The 17,269-nt window shown below is 38.1% G+C and overlaps 2 protein-coding genes across 2 annotated transcripts in view; one reads left to right on the top strand and one right to left on the bottom strand.

Moving 5' to 3' along the window:
* The first annotated feature begins 930 nt into the window (after positions 1–930).
* On the top strand, positions 931–14,762 carry LOC128559365 (solute carrier family 23 member 2-like). The gene is made up of 11 exons (XM_053550695.1): positions 931–1,071; positions 2,478–2,635; positions 4,712–4,794; positions 6,014–6,075; positions 6,741–6,922; positions 7,416–7,536; positions 8,056–8,212; positions 10,414–10,667; positions 10,931–11,210; positions 11,509–11,604; positions 12,239–14,762. The coding sequence occupies exons 1-11, from the start codon at positions 946–948 to the stop codon at positions 12,544–12,546; spliced, it is 1,827 nt and encodes a 608-aa protein (XP_053406670.1). The 5' UTR covers positions 931–945; the 3' UTR covers positions 12,547–14,762.
* Positions 14,762–17,269, bottom strand: part of LOC128559629 (solute carrier family 23 member 2-like) — a 16,634-nt gene continuing 14,126 nt past the window's right edge. The window contains exons 9-11 of the mRNA XM_053551937.1: positions 16,980–17,259; positions 16,421–16,516; positions 14,762–15,847 (exon numbers count right to left, since the gene is read on the bottom strand). Of these exons, the coding sequence (XP_053407912.1) occupies positions 15,534–15,847; positions 16,421–16,516; positions 16,980–17,259 (690 nt within the window). The 3' untranslated portion in view covers positions 14,762–15,533. The remainder of the gene's footprint in view (positions 15,848–16,420; positions 16,517–16,979; positions 17,260–17,269) is intronic.

Below are 17,269 nucleotides of genomic sequence, written 5' to 3'. Positions count from 1 at the left end.
TGTGTATTCCTTTCGTGCGTGCGTCTACCAAAAATGCCTTTCTTGACGTACATCTGCGAGTGTAGCGAATCAAAAAATTCTAGAAAATAACTGTTAAAATATAAAGCATAGAAATTGACTTTTGAAGCCAAGAAAATCTGTCTTGATATTTTTGACTTGAAGAAATTTAGGTGTCAACATAATTGAAAAGGGTAGGTATATCAGTATAGATAGAGATAAACAAAAATGTATTGAACAAGTTGAAAATGAGTATCACTTTATTCTAACTTTTCCCTTTTATCCATATTTAAGAGAAATGAATACGTTTTATACATTGATATGATTTAGACATGAACAAATTATAAAACAATCTTGACATGTTCTGTCACTATGCTTCCAAGAAAACATCTTCTGTTATGTGAGATCTCGTAATTTTGTAAATGTATACAAAATACATGTACATATGAATGTTTTGTACAACGAGGTACCTGTGTATGTGTACAAGTCGAATATACTATATTCTGTTCTGTTCTGTTCATATATTATATGATTCAGTTTTTTTGTATATGTAATATAATGGATCAGTGGCCTAAATTATCATAATTCAGAAATGAACTTATATGACTACTGGCTAGCTTATCGGGCTAAAGTGATCAGAGAAATTTAAATAAAATCTTATAACAATAAAACTGCAAACTTTGCCGAAAGGAGAAGGGGTGCAGTTCGCAATTTTCTAATCATCCTTGCTACGCCAGTTTGATTTTAAACGGTTTTAAAGGCAGATTCACTCATACGTAAGCTGTGTAAAGTAATGCATGTTATACAATGTTAATTGTCTTTCTGTCAATACCGGAGAGTCTCGTTTAAACAGACGAATATACGTACAGGTTTATTTGATATCATTTTTTGTTGACTGAATGGATATGGTTTCATTGTACGTTATTTTATAAATTGTAGGGTTGAAAGATGGAGGAAACCAAAGTTAAGGACAGTACAAACGACATTGCAAATTCCGCGACAGAACCGGGGTCTGTTCTGTATGGTGTGGAAGATGTGCCGTCCCCTCCATTATGTTTCCTTTTCGGTTTACAGGTAACTATTCCAACTATATTGTTAGTACCTCTCGTTTCAGTTTTAATATATATTCTTTATTGTTATACCATGTGCAGTATTGAAAGAAGTGCTTTTTAACGTAATAATGCATACAGCCAAAATGACAGCTGTTTTATCGTTTTAACATAAACTTAAAAGCCTTATTGGACAACAACATAACTCACTTTTTCCTGTGTTAAATATTGACTGCAGCAGATAAAAATCTTACAGATGTCCAATATAAAGCGAATTAACATTAAAAATAAAAATTCATCATCAAATGAATGAAACTTCACACAATATATCATGTGAATATAGAGCTACATGTACAATTAAATGTCATGTGTAATAGTCATTTTAAAAACTTCCAGTTTTTAGTGGTAGTTCACATTTATAATGTGCTTAGCTATACATGTATAAGGTGTGTACCACATTATATTTTTAACCTAGCAATCAGTACTGTTCATACATACACACCTGTTAATTTCATGTTTATATAACTACTATGGAGTAATTGTTCATATTTTCAACTATATATTTGGGTCTGATATATCTTTAATGGTACCCATGTTACACCATGATGACTCACTCCTTAAATAGTACATAGGTCTAAATTGATTTTAAGTTTAGCCATTAGAAAATGTCGCATAAGCCACATGATTATGGCACACCCTTTAAAAGCCCATCAGTCTTAGGGTTTCAAATTTACTATTTTTTGTGTCATGTTCCTCCTATTGCTATTTATCGTTTACTCGAGCATGTTAAAAACATACTTAAGATCCACATGCTTCACTTAAGTCTGCAGAAAAATAACACAGTAACCCTACAGATTAATTGATAATCTTACTGTTCAGTAGATTTACAAACAAGTTTTGAACTTACAAGCTGCCCCCGAGTAAATGAGTACTCTTAACGACTCAGTGATATGCAAATTATAATATAAAAAAACAACAAATAATGTTATTTTGATGTGTTTTTATCAAAATCTCTCAGAAGAGTGCAGCAATCACACAGACCAGTGTAAATGACATGGACATTTCACACACATACTGTCACATCACCCTCCTGCGTTCATAGGCTGTTTGCTGGATATTAATGAAAATGGCAGATAATAAGTGGGACAAGTATATATATAAGTGTTTTTACAATAAGAGGACAAAAAATATGGAAAACAAAAATAATATAAGAAATTCAGATCAAAATTTGAAGATATTTTTGTTTATTATAGCATTATACCTTTTGAAATGGCCAGTCATTTTGACTTATTGTGTGCCTTTGCCTTGTGTACATCCACCCCAGGAATCCTTTCCACCGAAATCAATAGGAGCATGATGCACGTTTAAAGTTTAGTGACAATATATAATAAAACAAGATCACTTTAAAATAATTTTCTCTCTTTTCTGCAGCAAGCTATTATGTGTATTGGAGGAACATTGTCCATCCCGTTTATTTTGTCTGGACTGATTTGTGTGGGAGACAATAATGATGTGAAATCTACACTGCTGAGTATAACTATGTTCATGTGTGGCATTGCAACCATCCTCCAGACGATATTTGGAATCAGGTAAATACGTGTCGACATTACCATCCTCCAGTCAGTATTTGGAATCAGGTAAACACGTGTCGACGTTACCATCCTCCAGACAGTATTTGGAATCAGGTAAATACGTGTCGACACAGTATTTGGAATCAGGTAAACATGTGTCATGCCGTTACCATCCTCCAGACAGTATTTGGAATCAGGTAGACACGTGTTGACGTTACCATCCTCCAGACAGTATTTGGAATCAGGTAAACATGTGTCATGCCGTTACCGTCTTCCAGACGATATTTGGAATCAGGTAAACACGTGTTGACGTTACCATCCTTCAGACAGTATTTGGAATCAGGTAAACATGTGTCATGCCGTTACCATCCTCCAGACAGTATTTGGAATCAGGTAAACACATGTCATGCCGTTACCATCCTCCAGACAGTATTTGGAATCAGGTAAACACGTGTCAACGTTACCATCCTCCAGACAGTATTTGGAATCAGATAAACACGTGTCGACGTTACCATCCTCCAGACAGTATTTGGAATCAGGTAAACATGTGTCATGACGTTGCCATCCTCCAGACAGTATTTGGAATCAGGTAAACATGTGTCATGCCGTCACCATCCTCCAGACGATATTTGGAATCAGGTAAACACGTGTTGACGTTACCATCTTTCGGACAGTATTTGGAATCAGGCAAACACGTGTCATGCCGTTACCATCCTCCAGACAGTATTTGGAATCAGGTAAACATGTGTCATGCCGTTGCCATCCTCCAGACAGTATTTGGAATCAGGTAAACATGTGTCATGCCGTCACCATCCTCCAGACGATATTTGGAATCAGGTAAACACGTGTTGACGTTACCATCTTTCAGACAGTATTTGGAATCAGGCAAACACGTGTCATGCCGTTACCATCCTCCAGACGATATTTGGAATCTGGTAAACACGTGTCATGCCTTTACCATCCTCCAGGAAGTATTTGAAATCAGGTAAACACGTGTCATGCCGTTACCATCCTCCAGACAGTATTTGGAATCAGGTAAACACGTGTTGAAGTTACCATCCTCCAGACGATATTTGGAACCAGGTAAACACGTGTCATGCCGTTACCATCCTCCAGACAGTATTTGGAATCAGGTAAACACGTGTCATGCCGTTACCATCCTCTAGACGATATTTGGAATCAGGTAAACACATGTCATGCCGTTACCATCCTCCAGACAGTATTTGGAATCAGGTAAACGCGTGTCATGCCGTTACCATCCTCCAGACAGTATTTGGAATCAGGTAAACACGTGTCATGCCGTTACCATCCTCCAGACGATATTTGGAATTAGGTAATCATGTGTGCCATAGCAGCACCACCCTCAAAAAATGTTTCGATTCAGGTAAAGACGTGTACTATAACTACCATCCTCAGACAATGTATGGAATAAGGTAAACACGTGTCCCATAGCTACCTTCCTTAGAAAATGTTTTGAATCAGGTAAACACGTGTACTATATCTACAATTCGAAAATATTTTGAATCAAGTATACAAGTGACCGATCTAATAGCAAAACCGACTAAATTCATGATGGCTTATTTATCGTCACGTTGTGTGAACAGAATGTTCTTACAAACCTTGTGAAATTTTAAATGCTTATATAAAGTTTGGCCGAATAACTGTTTTGCACTTGTAAATATGTTACGCTGTATGCGATTTTATCATGTATCAGTTCATTAACTTCACTCAATTTGTTCATAATAGACGAAACAAACGTTTCTTCTGCTTGCGTTTGTAGTAATTTGAGCCGCGCCATGAGAAAACCAACATAGTGCATTTGCGACCAGCATGGATCCAGACCAGCCTGCGTTGGTCAGGATCCGTGCTGTTCGCTAACAGTTTCTCTAATTGCAATAGGCTTTCAAAGCGGATAGCATGGATCCTGACCGGACAACGCGGTTGCGCAGGCTGGTCTGGATCCATGCTGGTCGCAAATGCACTATGTTGGTTTTCTCATGGCACGGCTCATTTATACTCTTTCAATATCGTAATCTAGTGGTTTCCTAGACTGAACACCTGTTTATTAGATGTGTAACATGCTTACTATTTCAGACTGGGTATCATACAGGGAGGCTCCCATGCTTTTGTCGCACCTATTGTCGCAATGATGGCTGTAGACAGATGGAGATGTCCAGGTACTCGCACATACTATATAGTATAGCCACACGTACATAAACAGGCATTAAAAGGAATTGCAACACTATCTATGTCTCCCGCCACACAGTGGTGTGGAAGACATTGATTTACTCCTGTCCGTGTGTGTGTATGTGTCTGTCACAAATCTTGTCAGCGCTCTAAGTCGAATATTTCTCATCCGATCTTTTCCAAACTTGAACAAAATTTGTTTGCCAATAAGTCCTCGGCCAAGTTCGATAACTAGCCCAATCGACCCTTGCACCTGAATTACCGATTATTATACACTTGTCCGCACTCTAAGTCGAACATTTCTCATCGGAATTGTACACAGATGCAATTGATACATGTATTGGTGCATGGTTGACTCAGATACATTTCTATTCAGATGATTAGGCAGTTGTGGGAAACATGCGCTTTTCTCAAAAGCAGCTCTACTTTTTATTTAGTATGCTTGGTGCTCTTAGATTAATGAAGGATTTGAAAGAATTTTGAAAATAGAATTAAAATGAGAACATCATTAACCTTTTAATATTTAATTAAATTTGTATCCATGCTTTGTTTCAAAGGTAATGTTCAACAAAATGGCAAATTAAATTTTTAGATAATCTATGTAAGCAATATGTCTTAAATCAATGGACAGTCTCGCGTTAAAATTTGTGACTTTTTGACAAATATTACACGTAAAGTGTACAATGATCAGGTGAGGTTATGTTTTTGTAACATAGACAGGAATAAATCATTTTGAAAATGAGAAATAGCTGTTGAAAATATAACTATTCTAAAAGCAGCAGCGACCATAAAGGGACCTATGACACTGTCATTCTATTCTGATAATGGATATCGTGTAAAGTAGTTTAGTTCAAATAATGAAAATCTTCATTCAGGTGTAAAAAAAACATGCACACCAAATACACATCAAATCCTACGTTTAATATTTGCTAGATAATTTTGAAACTCTGTCATAGGTCATCCCACAGTTCGATTAGGCTCGCAGTGTCCCAAATCACGCATCAGGCATACAAATGACAGTGCCCTTAATGATTGCTTTCCAGCTTTCATAATTATTTTCATCCTTTTTAATCATAAAACACCAATCAGTTTCTAAAAATATATAAACTGATACATTCCCTCTTAGTTTTAAATAATCATATTTCTGGCAATATCTAACATGTGAGTTATTGTCTTGCTGTTCATTTATAAAAACATGATTGTGTTCAGGGGACAGTGCGACATCAAATGGCACAGACAGTGACGAAATTTGGAAAAGCAGAATGAGAGAGGTAACTTGTTCAAATATATATTTTAGTATCAATTAAGTACATTACCATGATTAAGGAGAGATCAAAATTCGGGGCCTATATATTTGTAGAAGAACCTTCATTTCAGCGAAAAATGACATTGTTTAAAAGACGCTCTTGCTATAAAATATTCCGAATTGTCAAGTCAAACACTGTTTATCAGAAACAGCATGAAAAACATTGATTTACTATAATCAAATACTTATTAGAACAATAGAAAATAGAAGGTGAAGATGCATGTTCGTTCATAACAAAAACACACCTATCTAATCCTTATCAAGAAATCAGTGTTATTCGGATATTCATTTTCATTTTTTATTGGAAGCATTTAATCATACAGACAATGACGCATTATTTTGACCTTATTCCATTGAAAGGGAAGTTTGCCTGTTGTGAACAATGGCAAGTTTTTTTTTCATTTTTCTTACTTTGTTTTCAAACTGGATATCCCGAATAACAATTTACTCTTAACTTTATGTTACAGTGAATATTTGAGGAGAGAAGAATGCAGCATGCACCATGTGATTGTTATCTGTTGCAGCAGAACACCTGTCCATTTCATTTCACGTATCTAATTCAGATTTTGTACTCCATATGTGTGCAAGCTAACATGCGACGACAACGACATGTTTTCTCACCGTTTTCAGATCCAAGGCAATTTAGTCATCGCGTCAATCACACAGCTCGTGCTTGGTTGTACTGGGATGATAGGCATCTTGCTGCAGTTTATTGGGCCCCTGACCATTGCTCCTACAATATCGCTGATTGGCTTATCACTTACCAGTGTTGTCATTGACTTCAATAAAATTCACTGGGGTGTTGCATTTTTGTAAGTGAGAAATAATGTCATATTTTCTTTCCTTTAAACATTCATCGGACATAGGTTATTGCGTATACTATCAAATTCCATTTGTACAAAACTTTTGACAAACTGTATAATTGTCTTATGGAGTTGATAAAATTAAAGGTAAATGATAACTTTCAACGAGTATTTATATGAGGAGAGAAGGGTTCATGAGGAAGGGTTGTTGAATATCCACCGAATTATTTCAGGCTGTTTGGATATGAAGTACATATATATACATTTCTTACCGTATCGTTTACAAGTTCAGTGGGTGCAATGCATGCCCTGAATTTATGATACATGTTATTATTTTATTTGAACATGGGCATTAAAGTAGATGTACAGCGAGGAACATTGAAAACTGACGTGTCATGGCGGTAAATTTAGACTCACACTTTGTATCTAGGTAAAAATATATTGAGGAGCCTAGGGGAAATAAATGTAATTTAGCACAATAAACTTATCTTTATTTTTTCAGTGCAATGTGTTTGACACTACTGTTCACACTGTATCTTGGCAAGTTAAAACTGCCGCTCCCAGCATGGTCGGCAAAGCGTCATTTTCATATAGCTGGGTATCCAATATTTCAGCTATTTCCGGTAATTGTATATTTTACTGGTTTATCAGAAGTTCTTTGCAATTTTGAATAAATTTAGACAAAATACTAAATATGGTAGCAGTATGTATTTGTTTTAAAATATTGTAACTGGTCTGGACACAATTTTATCCAAAATTATAGACTTGCTTTTTGCTTGATTTATCATATTGTTTTATATAAGTGCAGCAAGACAAATCAGGCTTTCGTCACACGTGCACCATGACTGCTCAACTGATAAACTGTATTGATAACATGCGACCTTTCTTGTTCAAATAATGCTTCTATAGGCATACTTTCTTTATGTTTTTTTCTCGGACATGTATTTGAGAGTATCAATTTATTGTCACGCTGTTCATCGATTAAACTAGAAGGATCTCATAAGTAGCTATAACCTACAAAAATCGGCGAATGGTCACACACTCTTTTCATGCTTTCTCGATGAGATTTAGCCATATGAGACTATTTGTATGTTTTGTGCTGCACAAAATAGTTATAGTGTATTTTTCATATTTACTTACAGGTGATACTAAGTATATGTGTGAGTTGGTTGTTCTGCTTAGTACTAACTGTTACTGATGTCTTTCCAAATAATTCAACAGAACTCAGTTACATGGCGCGGACAGACGCACGCATTGACGTACTAGAACGAGCACCGTGGTTTTATTGGCCATATCCACGTATGTATGATATAGAAATATTATTTTTAAACGGATTTAGATGAGAAGTATCAAACAAGTAACACATTTGATCCAATCTCACATTGCCGTGGACTTCCTACGGTTTAATCCGCGGAACCCGCAAATGAGTATTTTGAAGAATAATGTACATGTATTTTATTAGTGTGTGTAAAAGGAAACAATCAATAAACAGGACACACTCTTACGTTAGAGGTAAATAAAACAATGATAAAGCAATATTTATAACCTAAATAAACATTTTGTTTTGGTTTAACACTGACACCGTTGAAGGTTGTAAAGCGACTTCAAAGCTTTTAATGGTGAAGGAAGACCCAATGTGCACCTGCAGGTGGAGGCAGACCCAAGGTGCACCTACGGGTGGAGGAAGACCCAAGGTGCACCTACGGGTGGAAGAAGACCTAAGGTGCACCTACGGGTGAAGGAAGACCCAAGGTGCACCTACGGGTGGAGGAAGACCCAAGGTGCACCTACGGGTGGAAGAAGACCCAATTTGCACCTACGGGTGTAGGAAGACCCAAGGTGCACTTACGGATGAAGGAAGACCCAAGGTGTACCTACGGGTGGAAGAAGACCAAAGGTGCACCTACGGGTGAAGGAAGACCCAAGGTGCACCTACGGGTGGAGGAAGACCCAAGGTGCACCTACGGGTGGAGGAAGACCTAAGGTGCACCTACGGGTGGAGGAAGACCTAAGGTGCACCTACGGGTGGAGGAAGACCTAAGGTGCACCTACGGGTGGAGGAAGACCTAAGGTGCACCTACGGGTGGAGGAAGACCCAAGGTGCACCTACGGGTGGAGGAAGACCTAAGGTGCACCTACGGGTGAAGGAAGACCCAAGGTGCACCTACGGGTGGAGGAAGACCCAAGGTGCACCTACGGGTGGAAGAAGACCCAATTTGCACCTACGGGTGTAGGAAGACCCAAGGTGCACTTACGGATGAAGGAAGACCCAAGGTGTACCTACGGGTGGAAGAAGACCAAAGGTGCACCTACGGGTGGAAGAAGACCCAAGGTGCATCTACGGGTGAAGGAAGACCCAAGGTGCACCTACGGGTGAAGGAAGACCCAATGTGCACCTACGGGTGGAAGAAGACCAAAGGTGCACCTACGGGTGGAAGAAGACCAAAGGTGCACCTACGGGTGAAGGAAGACCCAAGGTGCACTTACGGGTGAAGGAAGACCCAAGGTGCACCTACGGGTGTAGGAAGACCCAAGGTGCACCTACGGGTGAAGGAAGACCCAAGGTACACCTACGGATGGAAGAAGACCCAAGGTGCACCTACGGGTGGAAGAAGACCAAAGGTGCACCTACGGGTGAAGGAAGACCCAAGGTGCACCTACGGATGAAGGAAGACCCAAGGTGCACCTACGGGTGGAAGAAGACCAAAGGTGCACCTACGGGTAAAGGAAGACCCAAGGTGCACCTACGGGTGAAGGAAGACCCAAGGTGCACCTACGGGTGTAGGAAGACCCAAGGTGCACCTACGGGTGTAGGAAGACCCAAGGTGCACCTACGGGTGAAGGAAGACCCAAGGTGCACCTACGGATGGAAGAAGACCCAAGGTGCACTTACGGGTGGAAGAAGACCAAAGGTGCACCTACGGGTGTAGGAAGACCCAAGGTGCACCTACGGGTGAAGGAAGACCCAAGGTGCACCTACGGATGGAAGAAGACCCAAGGTGCACCTACGGGTGTAGGAAGACCCAATGTGCACCTACGGATGGAAGAAGACCCAAGGTGCATCTACGGATGAAGAAAAACCCAAGGTGCACCTACGGATGGAAGAAGGCCCAAGGTGCATCTACGGATGTAGGAAGACCCAAGGTGCACCTACGGATGGAGGACGACCCAAGGTGCATCTACGGGTGGAGGAAGATACACCTACAGACCTTGTTTCAGACACGGACGGACAGTTGGATAGAACCACCGATCTTCCATAAGCCAGCTTGATGGTTTCCTCATTTTAACTAACAAACAAACAGGTCTCCATACCCGGTACACTATTGTCCAGCAGACAACCCACAAATCCACCAGCACAGCCGGGAGGGATAAGTGATTCGAACTACTCGCAAACGGAGGCCCGATAAATAACCTATGCGCATATAATTGACTTAATGACGCTTTATATCATACATTATGTCGGGAAAGTTGACCATCAATTTCCCTTTTGTACACTTCAGTTCAGTTTGGAACACCCACTGTTAGTGCCGCCGGTTATGTTGCTTTCCTGGCAGCTACCATATCCTCCATTATAGAGTCAATCGGAGATTATTACGCCGCGGCTCGTATCTCTGGGGCACCTCCTCCACCTCCTCATGCAATAAACCGCGGTATAGCCATGGAGGGCCTCTCCAGTATAGTGTCAGGATTGGTAGGGGCCGGCCATGGTACGACCTCATACAGTGGAAACATTGGAGCTATAGGAATAACAAAGGTATTATGTAGACCACAGCTCAGTAGATTTCAGATTTATATGCTTCTAAGTAATGCACGAAGGAAAGGCTTTATCTTCATTACTTATGTTACATTTTTCAGTATTTTGACCGGTATCTAATAAAAGTAACGTATGTCAGTGTAATAATCATTGCCTGATATGCAAATTTACTGTGAATAGTTAGCTGACAGCATATTTTGTTTTGACTATGCTTTTTATCGGTTTTTGCTTTTAACAGTCCTTTTATGATATATTATTTTAAGGTGGCGAGTCGGGCAGTTTTTCTGACAGCTGGAGTGATACTATTAGTCTGTGGTGTGATTGGGAAGTTTGGGGCCGTGTTAACTTTGATACCAGATCCTATTATTGGAGGAACACTGACTGTTTTGTTCGGTATGGTGAGTGCTGTGGGCATATCGACGTTAAAATTCATAGACCTGGATTCTACAAGGAACCTCACTATTTTGGGAGTATCACTTATTCTGGGTTTGATGGTCCCCCAGTACATAAACAGTCCAGCAAATGCGGATATAATCAACACAGGTAATGTTCAACATTTGATGTGATGATATTCTTTCTTATATACATGAGAAAATACTTATTACATGTAAAACTATTTTAAATGTGAACTCTTACCGCACTGAGTTAATCCTAAACCGGAAGCAGTACCAGTTGAAAAAAAAACAAATGTGCTGAAATTTATACACAAAAGGCAAAACTGGAAAACTAAATCTTGTGATCTTGGGGTTTTAAAGTTTAGCTGTTCCTTGTGAAATTTTGTACTCGTTAAAGATCAGTACGCGTTCCTTGCACTTTACTATTAAAATCTATGTTTCTTCAGGTAATGAGGAACTGAATCAAGTAATAAAAGTTCTACTGGGCACTGCAATGTTTGTTGGTGGATTTGTGGGTTGTCTGTTGGACAATACTGTACCGGGTATGAAACATTCAGCTTATCTTGGAGACCTGTTTGTTTGTTTTGTTATTTTACTCTGTGTATTCCAGTTTAACAAGTGAACCTGGATCTCAGCTATCTTGTTCTGTATAAGCACCTACCATATTCCTCACATGAATAATAGGTGGGATCTTATAATTATCCGATGCATGTGATCTTTATTCTAGATTTAAATCAATATCTACTAATAAATGTTTTGGCGAAAGTCGAGCATAGTGAAACAAAATGATTATTAGTAATATATCTTACATTCTAAAACACACATGGCATTCGATCAGTTTCAAGGGTGTATCGCAAAACGGACACAACATTTAATGGTCTCCAAGTCCAAAATTTTCGTATCTAACTGTTTCTGTTCTCATAAATGAAACTGTATCTGAGTTCTGCCAAACAATCTGAATGAAACTTAGTTAATGCTACAGCTAATTAAAAAAAAATAAAACAATATGAATTTTATCAAAGTCTTGGATTGCTCCTTTAAATAAACGTATTATTATTGTCCCGTACTAAGCTATGTTCAGTACTCACATACCATAGGCTCGACAGTCCTTAGCTTGCATCAATTAACCGAAAGACAATAGTTGCTGTTTTTATACAAAAACAACTATGCTTACAGGGACAGATGAAGAAAGAGGGATATTGTCATGGCGTAAGAATCTCCTCATCAGATCAGATGGTATAGATCCAAATCAATCTATTGAAATGTACGAGTACCCGTACGTTACTAAGTGTTTTAGACGTGTGAAATGCTGTTCATATATACCGGTATCGCCAGCGTTTAATAAAGAAATCACAGCCAATTGTTCTTGTTGCTGTTCGAACAAAAATCAGAAAAGTCTAATGAAAACTGGATACGACAACCAGGCAGCGACAGAGGATATAGAAATTGAAGTAACTTACAATAAAGAGGAAGCTAAACTGTGATATGTATATATTTTTCAAGTAATCTTTGTCATGTTCTAGAATTTACAGTTGTCGTATACACATAGGATAACATGAACATTATGCATATCATCCTGTAGAGCTGAAGCTCAGGCGGAAAGTTAGTTGACTATTGATTAAAAGCTGAAAATGCTCTGCGGTTGGCGGACTAAAAGACAGTAGTGTTTTTGCAAGAAAAGAAATCACCCAAAACATGTGACAGACGTTTTTACATCCACAAAATATAAATACATACTGCATCGTCTTTAAAGACAGAAATGCACTGTGCAGACCTTATTTGAAAATGTATGCGTAAATGTAATAATATTACAAACTTGTACAAAAAAGTGTTTTTACAACTACTAATAACCATCTCTTCCCAACGTGCTCCATCTTTAACAACTATTGACCATCATATTGACGGGCTCCACTACAATAACTACTGACCACCAGTGCGATATAACAACAACTGACAATCAGTTCCACCTTAAAAACATCAGACAATCAGCCCACCTATATTAGCTGCTGATAACTGGCTCCACCTACAACAGCTGCTGACAATCAGCCCACCTACATTAGCTGCTGATAATCGGCTCCACCTACAACAGCTGCTGACAATCAGCCCACCTACATTAGCTGCTGATAATCGGCTCCACCTACAACAGCTGCTGACAATCAGCCCACCTACATTAGCTGCTGATAATCGGCTCCACCTACAACAGCTGCTGACAATCAGCCCACCTATATTAGCTGCTGATAACTGGCTCCACCTACAACAGCTGCTGACAATCAGCCCACCTACATTAGCTGCTGATAATCGGCTCCACCTACAACAGCTGCTGACAATCAGCCCACCTACATTAGCTGCTGATAATCGGCTCCACCTACAACAGCTACTGACAACCAGCTACACCTACAACAGCTATAGACAAAGACCTGCACCTAAAACAAATATTAAGCACCACCAGCTCTTCTTACAAAGAAGTCCCAGAACATGAAACACCTGATTTTGTGTTGCTTTCAAATATATGAAGATTCGTCATAATTTGCACTGGTTGTGAAGGAAGTCATGGCGTTTCTATATGAATAGTTAAGAACTGTAATAAAGATAAAAAGCAAGAACAAAAGGGATCTATACCCTCGGACTGAGCCTAATCGCGTTCAGTTACCTCGATACCGTCTACTGAGAACGGTTCGTGCACTTTAATTATGAATCGCAACAAGCAAACACTTGACATTAAGGCAGGCAACTGACTACGGCTGAGAGAGGATATCAACACAACATGGCTAACCCAGATATGCAATGTAAAGTTTTGTTTTCTGTAACATTCTTGGAACATTCGTCAGTTATGAGTTTTTCTTATTTCTTGTGTATTTTAGGACTCGTATTGTGCTTTTATGATAACTGGAATGTGCGTCCTTGGACATGACTTAGTGTCAAAGGTAAATCAGGTGTATAATATTTTCATCAATGATTTACCTCTTAATATAATGCAGTCACTTCTTGATAGGACACGTGGTGCAGTTGGTAGACCTATCATTTTTTTGCCTACGACTGTATACATAGCTGCCGGTCCAAATCATGGCTGAGATTTTTTTTTATTTCAGATCTCTTTCAGCCTCAAGTGTTTAACTACGTCACTGTTAACGTCCTTCAGGAAAAAGCAGCGTATACCAGTCCCTCCTTGTTCTTTGATCTGTTGTCGTCTTTTTCAGAAATCCATTTGTATAGTCTCAATCGAATAATAGGCTAAACTAAAATAAGCTTTACATCATTTCTTTGTTTATGTAATTAAAACGTTGACATAAAAAGAAATGATATAAATCAGATTTTATCTAACATCAAGCTTGTATTTCAATGGCAGGTATATATGATTTTGTTGCAAACAATGCGCCAGAGAAACCTATTTGTATTACTGCGCCACTAGGGTGTCATCATCTCGTGTTGTGCATTGCACAATTCAAGCCCGGTAACGATACCAGTATAATAGAACAATCTATAGTGTTATGTTATGTTATGTGTTTCATGATATATTTGCTTAAATAAAAGAGAATCTCATGAAACCAGTCTAGACTATAAAGTACATCATTTATATAGAACAGAACAGTACAGAACAGAAATTGTATCTTGCATTTAACAGCATATGTACTTCTACTTATAGACAATAAAAATGTATACAATTGCACAAAGTGTGTGTAAAAGATGAATGAACGCACTAAAAATACCACATATTCGCAAAACAAGTTTACCGAGAAATTAGCTACATGTTCGAACCTCTTGCATAGAAAAATAAAGACAAATGAAAAAGTAAGTTCTTTTTTTAATTGCAAAATATAAAAATATATAGCAAGATTGCATAAATCCTTTCATTTTTCGCTTGACATTAATGTTTCAAATTTTCTCATATTCGGCCATCTGCAATAATATGCTTTGAAATATTTTCGTTTCCTGTCATAGTACTTCTGCCAAATTAGTAAAAGCTGGAATTCATTTTCTATGACATTCATTGTACAGTTCGGACATATCTGTTCTTCCTGAGGAATTCCATGATGTCCGTCTGTCCCGATCGCAATGTTGTGAGAAGAGAGTCTAACTTTGGTCAGTTATATGCTAAATTTCTTTTCATTTATTCAGTATCTGGTAGTTTAGATATTGTTCCTGTTTAAATTCCTGTTTATATTATATTTACTACATAAGGATAATCTGCTCGAGTCATTAATATTTGAATACCAGTGTTGTTTATAGATGTCTAATAGTCTGGTTTTGGTAACATAGAAATGATTTTTAAAATTTGCATTTTGGTGTAATATATATTTGACATTGCTGTTTCAACTAAACAACATGACAACGTGTTATGTATGGATATATACTAAATATAATTTGTCTAAATTTGTTACATAACAAATTACTAAGTATAGAATAATATTACACTGAGTTTATGAAAGCGTAAAAATAGGATGTCTATTGAAACTCGCAAGACCTGTCATCATTACCATTTCACATCCAGACTAGCGGAATGAGCAAAACTTTCTGTGTTATCAAATGCATATTGATTCAAGTTTGCTTCTCCAGACACATTATTACGTTTCGTTTTCGGGCGGCAGCAAGCACGAGAGCACGTGACATTCATGCCTTTATCGAACGTTGGTGACACCGGTATGTAGGAACAAACCCGCAAGCGTCTAAAATACTTTGTTACATACGGGTACTCGTACATGGATAAGGACGCATCTCTTCCAGAGGCGTCGAATGTTGTAACGTTTCTTTTCCGCCACGATAATATTCCGCGTTCTTCATCCGTCCCTATAAACAAATGAAATAGCATTTCTAAATATTCTATGTTTTTAAAAGAAATTTATACGTTCGTTCCTTTTCATCGTTTTATAAATTCTTAAAACCCGCATATCTATTTTATAAAGTGTAGTCTCAACGAAAGAGTGGTATGTCTAGCAATTCAAACTGCACCGGTATCAACTTAGATTGGACAAGAATATAAATAAAAATAATGTGTTATAAACTAAAGACCTTTTTGTTGGATTTTACTGTCGCACCGACACAATTATAGGCCATATGGCGAGTTTCTAGCTTTGATGGTGGAGGAAGACCCTAGGTGCCCCTCCGTGCATTATTTCATCACGTAGAACCATCGACCTTTCTCACATGAAGAATTCAACGCCTCGGGTGAGACTCGAACCCACATCGGTGATGGAAAGTGATTCGAAGCCACTGTCAATGACCTTAACCACTTGGCCACTAAAGACTAAAGACCTTTTTCTCCAAAATAAAACAGAAAAAAAATTTATTAGAATCCTTGAAAACTTCTTTTGTACACATAAATAGTATAAAAAAAGATTCCCACAGAGATTAAGTCTATACCTGAAACAGTGTTATCTAACAAACAACCGACGAATCCACCAACAAACATTGACGTTCCCAACAAGACTTTGATAACTTGATCTAACTCCTCGTTACCTGTAGTATATAACATGCATACTTTTACCTGTATCAAAGCATGGGTTGCAAATATTTATTAATTTATTGCATGCTTTTTCAAAATATTAGAGTGAAATATATCTGGTATTTTCACAGTCAAAAATATCATATATATTTTTCACTTCTCAAAAACTGCAATTTGCCACGTTGACAAATTTCAGTTCAGAAACATGTATAACTGTTGATTATATGTACATCCGTGATTATTCGGCGTATAAGTAAGTCTGTCTCACAAAACGACAGAAAACTAGCCAATCGTCTCACTGTTTACGGAGGAACAGAAAAAAGTAATCTTGGGTGTCCGACGATGACAATCTGTATGAAGCGCTGAGATGTATATTGTTTTGATTTTCCATCTATTGTAATTTCGTAAAAATGGCATCAAGATATTTTAATAGTGGAGATGATAATTGTAACATACTTAAAATGAACAAAATAGTACCTGTATCAATGACATTGGCATTTTCGGGATCATTTATATACTGTGGTATCATCAAACCCAGAAAGATTGACGTCCCGAAGATTGTAAGATTTCTTGTCGATTCCAAGTCTATAAATTTCAAAGTGGATATACCCACGGCGACCACCATACCAACAGGTACAATGACAGCTCCACCAACCACCGGATATGGAATTGATGTGAGAAAAGCCCCAAACTTCCCGACAACACCGCAGATAACCATTACAAACCCTGCTGTGATAAACACAGCTCTGCTTGCAACCTTTAGAATA

The sequence above is a fragment of the Mercenaria mercenaria genome, chromosome 9 (assembly GCF_021730395.1).
Source record: "Mercenaria mercenaria strain notata chromosome 9, MADL_Memer_1, whole genome shotgun sequence".
Lineage (NCBI taxonomy): Eukaryota > Metazoa > Mollusca > Bivalvia > Venerida > Veneridae > Mercenaria > Mercenaria mercenaria.
This window is presented reverse-complemented; position numbering and strand designations above follow the sequence as displayed.

Excerpts from the sequence above, each read along its gene's own strand:
- LOC128559365 (XM_053550695.1), top strand. The coding sequence starts at position 946 with ATGGAGGAAACCAAAGTTAAGGACAGTACAAACGACATTGCAAATTCC. Across the intron at positions 2,636-4,711 it reads CAGACGATATTTGGAATCAG|ACTGGGTATCATACAGGGAG; the intron begins GTAAATACGTGT and ends TTACTATTTCAG. Across the intron at positions 4,795-6,013 it reads AGACAGATGGAGATGTCCAG|GGGACAGTGCGACATCAAAT; the intron begins GTACTCGCACAT and ends GATTGTGTTCAG.